This window comes from Prosopis cineraria, unplaced genomic scaffold, assembly GCF_029017545.1.
Source record: "Prosopis cineraria cultivar Desert tree isolate PC_DT_omini unplaced genomic scaffold, ASM2901754v1 PC7, whole genome shotgun sequence".
Classification (NCBI taxonomy): domain Eukaryota; kingdom Viridiplantae; phylum Streptophyta; class Magnoliopsida; order Fabales; family Fabaceae; genus Prosopis; species Prosopis cineraria.
Window position 1 is genome coordinate 24,539,618 of NW_026555338.1, and position 6,381 is coordinate 24,545,998.

The 6,381-nt window shown below is 28.8% G+C and overlaps 1 protein-coding gene and 1 pseudogene across 1 annotated transcript; both read left to right on the top strand.

Moving 5' to 3' along the window:
- Positions 1 to 60: 60 nt before the first annotated feature.
- On the top strand, positions 61 to 1,644 carry LOC129315527 (probable glutathione S-transferase parC; annotated as a pseudogene).
- Positions 1,645 to 4,265: 2,621 nt separating this feature from the next.
- On the top strand, positions 4,266 to 5,975 carry LOC129315804 (probable glutathione S-transferase). The gene is made up of 2 exons (XM_054959866.1): positions 4,266 to 4,711; positions 5,433 to 5,975. Exons 1-2 carry the CDS (start codon positions 4,391 to 4,393, stop codon positions 5,745 to 5,747), a joined length of 636 nt encoding a protein of 211 aa, XP_054815841.1. The 5' UTR covers positions 4,266 to 4,390; the 3' UTR covers positions 5,748 to 5,975.
- Positions 5,976 to 6,381: the final 406 nt, after the last annotated feature.

Genomic DNA, 6,381 nt, shown 5'->3' on the forward strand with positions numbered 1-6,381 from the left:
AAAACAGTAAAAAATGAAGGGGACGGCCTCTTTCTTCTAATATATAACACCTCTTGCAACACAGTTTGAGTGAGACCAGTGTGGCTGAGAGAGTTGAGGTTAGTTGAAAGAAACAATGGCAGGTCACAACGTTGTGCTTCTGGACGCAACATTTAGTATGTTTTCGATGAGGGCTAGGATTGCTTGGGCTGAGAAAGGCATAGAGTATGAGAAAGAAGGACAAGATTTGGCAAACAAAGGACCTGAGCTTCTGCAGATGAACCCTATTCACAAGAAGGTTCCAGTTTTGGGTTCATAATGGGAAGCCTGTTTTGTGAGTCTCAGATAATTGTTCAGTTACATTGATGAGGTTTGGAAGGACAAGGGGAATCCATTGTTGCCTTCTGATCCTTATGCCAGAGCTCAGGCAAGGTTTTCTGGGCTGATTTTGTTGATAAGAAGGTAATTTTTTTTTCACGTTTTTCATTCTTTTGGCAGCTATTATAATACTTTGATTATGTTTTGTGGTCATAAGATTTTAGTTTTATCTTATTGGAAGATTAGATGATTCACTTTGATCTCTCTAGTCTATCACTGAATCATTTCATTTGACCCAAGCTCAAGAAGAATAGTGTTCACTTTACCTTGCGTTTGAATGGATTGAAAAGTAAAGGAAGAGAAAACAGAAGAAAATAAGAGAGAAAATATATTTTTTCCTATGGTCTTCTGCTACGCTGTTCACCTTCTACTGGTGTTACATAGTGGGCTTGATCTGCCATGCAAACCGCTTGTAACATATATATATATATATATATATATATAAAGAGATTGTCTCATCTTCAGATGACAAGAGGAAATAGGGAATCAACAACCTCGCTTTTGGGTAAAAGATCTTGTTCAACTACTTCCTGAATGTTTCTTCTGTAACCTACGTGCTTTCTTTTCAAAATCTTATCTTTAAGGATGGGTAATTTGGAGAGAAAAATTCCTTTAAGCTTAGAAAGAGGGGTATCATTGTTTATTGTTCTCTCCATTTTCTTATAAGGAGAAAAAAGAAAATATGACTGGTTTTTCATGAAATGACAATGAAAACGTGTGTAGTTGATAACTTGGTAATTGAAATCTATGTCAAGCACATTATTCTTTGTATTAGTAGCATGAGTACTATTTATGCTGAAAGCGTGTTGAAACAAGTCCAGGTGGCTGATGCTTCAACTAGGGTATGGAAAAGGAAGGGGAAGAACTTGAGACAGCAAAGAGGGACTTCATATCTGCATTGAAGCGCTAGAAGAAGAGCTTGGAGACAAGCCTTACTTTGGAGGTGAAGACTTTGGATATGTGGATCTTGCTCTCATACCTTTCTACAGCGGGTTTTATACCTATGAAACTCTTGGCAACTTCAAGACAGAGGATCATTGCCCTAAGATCATTGAATGGGCTAAAAGGTGCATGCAAAGAGAGACTGTGGCTAAGTCTCTTCCTGATCCCAATCAAGTCTATGGATTTGCTTTGATCTGAGGAAGAAGCTTGGTATAGACTAAGGGCTTGGTTTGCTTGCTTTTCACATTTAAAAAGTAAATTTTTATTTTAGATGTTAGAAGTTATTTAAATAAAATATTTTATAAAAAACACATTTAAATAATAATTGAAAGGTAAATTTAAAAAACAAAAATAACATGTTATTTAATCATACTATTTTAAGTGTAATTTTTTATTCTTTACTTTAAAAATAATTAATTCATTTAATAATATGATTATTATTATGTATTTAGTTTTAGCATTATAAATTGAATAATTAATTATGTTTTTAACATTAATATATATAAAAATTATAAATTTTTATCCCATTTTTTAAAATTATAAATTAAAAAATATAAATAATTAGAGATTAATTTTTGATATTATAAATTAAATTTTACGTTATTTAAAATTTTTATCACATTTTTTAAATATATTATATTTATATAATAAAATTTAAATTATTATAAATTAATTTTTTTTCTAATAATTGAATTTTAAAAATATGTTTTATTATTAATTTAAATAATTTTTATTTATCAAACTGAATTTTAAAAAAATATATTTAAATAAAAATTTTATTATAACAATTGATTTTTATTAAATTAATTTTTATCAAATGAATTTTTAATAAATGAATTTTTACCCACCGAAAGCCAATCACACATTAATGGACTTTTGTTACACAACAATTGGTTATGTTTTGGATTACCACTGGATGAGCGTTTCTCGGGGTTTTTAATCTTAATTTAAAGAGTAAAAGTTTAGTAAGTAATTTAAAAATATATTTGGATAAAAAAAAATTAAAAGAGCTTTTACTTCAAAAGCGCATTCAGATGCAAGCTCCAAATGTTGGCTTATGGAAAAGGTTAAGTACGTTGCACATTATACGAGGCAAATAATGTTGAATTTTTTATTTCTCTTCTCTTTCCTCCTCTCTTCCAATTATCAAATACAAAACAAGTTTATAATGGCAATCCTTTTCCGCTTCACGAGGGGGGAGCTTACAGCAAATTTTTCATTCTTGTTTAGTTTTTTCTTCAAAAAAAAATTGAAGGAGGAATTAACTGTAATTTTTTAATTTGTTTTTATAAAAGAATAAAAAACTATATATAACACAAAACATGTGAGATTGTTTGCGCAAGTTGTATAAAGTCTAAAAATTAAATTGTATTATTTTTAATTTAGTAATATTCAATGTTTTTATTAATTTTATATTTTATATCAAAATAATATTAATATTAATAATTAATTTTGAATTTATAAATTTATTTATCTTTCATTCTACCTTTTTTGCTTAAAAATTATGATTTTTTATTTATCAATTTTTTTAGATTTTTTAATTCTCTCTTTCTTAAAAAATTATAATTTGAAGTTTATTATTTTTTTAGAAATATCAAATGGGTTACAAAATATATTATATATAACATAATTCATGTTTATTTTTGTTATATTACATTTTTAAACTGACTTTTAAATTAAATTATTTAAATAAATTCTAATTTATTCATTAATTTTTAAATAAAAAATATTTAAATATAAATTATGTTAAATTTATACTTTTAATTTGAGTTTGTTAATTTCAATTAATTTTAATTTAATTATAATTTTTTTTAATTTAACACACGAATAAAAAAGAGAAAGACTTGTTTTGTGAAAGGACTTTCGTTGATGGATTTGAATAAGTGATCTTCAGTGGGTCAGTTGTTGAACTGTACAATGGAAACTTTGGAGTGTGTTATCGGTCCTTCACTGTCACTTTGTATGTTTGTCAGAGCTTTTGGTAAATCTATGAGGCCATGTTTTGGTTTCATACTCCTCCCCCTTATTCGGCAAAGTTATTTGAAAAATTCTTACGTTCGCTCAACAACCAGCGTGACATTATTCATATACTTTTAATAAAAACATATCATCTTAACTAACTGTAAATATAATTATTTTATCATTATCTGATAATAAAAAAAATAATAAATTAATGAAATGTTTTATTTCAAACATAAAATCATTAAAAATAAAAAATATATTCCAAGTCTTTTAAATTTTACTCGTATTTTATTATTAATTATTATATTTTTTTGAATGTTTTTATTATTGTACTTTTGTTTTTATTATTTTAAATTTCTTTAAAATCCCTTATAATTTATTTATAGAAGAATTTAAAATAATAAAAAATAAAAATAAAGATTAAAAAATATAAAAAAAAGTATATAGGTTAATATTAAAAATACGAGTAAATATAAAAATTTAATATTATATTTTTTTTAAAAATAATGATACATGATATTTTATTTAATTAAAAATGTAATCACAATCTTTTTTAAGTATTTTTATTAATAAATATTTTTATATTTATTATAGAATGTGTAAAGAATAAATATAAAAAATATAATTAATTTAAAAATAAATATTTATTTTATTAAAATAAAATTTAATTAATATTTTTTATTAGAGAGAATATCTTTTATTTTGGAAGAAGAAAAGCACCTCATAAAGCAATCTCCAAACAACTTTTTTTTTTTTCTGAAAAGCAAGACAAAAGCAGCCCTAGTATAAAATATATATTCTTTATTGCAACTTTTTATCTATAATAATTTGTGGGCCACTTGATGTAAGTTTCTTCCACATTCGGTGCACCAGAACAAAACCTGAATAAAATAATACTGACCGACGCTTGCGCGTCTCGGAACACCTGCTCCACCTAGAGAAGTCTTGAACAGCTCGTTTTAGATAATAAAATAAATCACAGTACTGACAACGTGTCTCCAGTCCACTTGAACCCTAAAACAGTAAAAAATGAAGGGGACGGCCTCTTCTTCTAATATATAACACCTCTGCAACACAGTTTGAGTGAGACCAGTGTGGCTGAGAGAGTTGAGGTTAGTTGAAAGAAACAATGGCAGGTCACAACGTTGTGCTTCTGGACGCAACATTTAGTATGTTTTCGATGAGGGCTAGGATTGCTTTGGCTGAGAAAGGCATAGAGTATGAGAAAAAGGAACAAGATTTGGCAAACAAAGGACCTGAGCTTCTGCAGATGAACCCTATTCACAAGAAGGTTCCAGTTTTGGTTCATAATGGGAAGCCTATTTGTGAGTCTCTGATAATTGTTCAGTACATTGATGAGGTTTGGAAGGACAAGGGGAATCCATTGTTGCCTTCTGATCCTTATGCCAGAGCTCAGGCTAGGTTCTGGGCTGATTTTGTTGATAAGAAGGTATTTTTTTTTTTTTAAAACACTTTTTCATTCTTTTGGCAGCTATTATAATACTTTGATTATGTATGTGTTCATAAGATTTTAGTTTTATCTTATCGGAAGATTAGATTATTCACTTTGATCTCTCTAGTCTACCACTGAATCATGTCATTTGACCCAAGCTTAAGAAGAATAGTGTTCACTTTACCTTGTGTTTGAACGGATTCAAAAGTAAAGGAAGAGGAAACAGAAAATAAAAGAGAAAATATATCTTTCCTATGGTCTTCTGCTACACTGTTCGCCTGTGTTACATAGTGGCCATGATCTGCATGCAACCGGTTGTAATATATATATATATATATATATAGATTTTCTCATCCTCAGATGACAAGAGGAAATAGGGAATCAACAACCTCATTTTTGGGTAAAAAGATCTTGTTCAACTACTTCCTGAATGTTCTTTCTGGAACCTACTTGCTTTCTCTTTAAAATCTTATCTTTAAGGATGGAGTAATTTTGGAGAGAAAATTCCTTTAAGCTTAGAAAGAGGGTTATTATCGTTTATTGTTCTCCATTTTCTTATAAGGCGAAAAAAGAAAATATGACTGGTTTTTCATGAAATGAACAGGAAAACGTGTGTAGTTGATAACGTGGTAATTGGCATCAAATGTCAAGCACATTGTTAATTTGTATTAGTAGCATTAGTAATATTGATGTTGAAAGCATGTTGAAACAAGTCCAGGTGGCTGATGCTTCAACTAGGGTATGGACAACGAAAGGGGAAGAACTTGAGACAGCAAAGAAGGACTTCATATCTGCATTGAAGCAGCTAGAAGAAGAGCTTGGAGACAAGCCTTATTTTGGAGGTGAAGACTTTGGATATGTGGATCTTGCTCTCATACCTTTCTACAGCTGGTTTTATGCCTATGAAACTCTTGGCAACTTCAAAACAGAGGAGCATTGCCCTAAGTTCATTGAATGGGCTAAAAGGTGCATGCAAAGAGAGACTGTGTCTAAGTCTCTTCCTGATCCCAATCAAATCTATGAATTTGTTTGATCTTGAGGAAGAAGCTTGGTGTAGACTAAATAAATGAGGCAGAGAAGGGTTTGTTTTGTGAAAGGAGTTTCCTTGTTGGGTTTGAATAAGCGACCTTGAGTGGGTCCGTTGTTGCGCTGTACAATGGACACTTTGGGTGTGGCTTTGGAATGTGTTATCTGTCCTTTACTGTCACTTGTATGTTTGTCAGTTCTTTTGGTAAATCTATCAGGCTGCGTTTGGGTTTCATACTCCTTCCCCTCTTGTTCAGCAAAGTTATTTTGAGAAATTCTTACTTTGACCCAACTACCCGCACGACATTATTCATATACTATTTAATAAAAACACGTCATCTTAAATAACTGTAAATATAAATTAATTTTGTCCTCTTGTTGATTATAACAAAGACAGAAGAAACAATAAATTAAAGAAATGTATTATTTCAAACACAAAGTCATTAAAAATAAAAAATATATATAATTTTAGATTTTTGGATTTTGTTTATATTTTGTTATTGATTTTTATATTTTTATATTTTTTAGTTGTTGTACTTTTATATTTTATTATTTTAAGTCTTTGCAAGATCCTTATATTTTGTTTATTGAGAAATTTAAAAAAAATAAAAAATGAAAATAGAGAAATTAAAAACATCAAA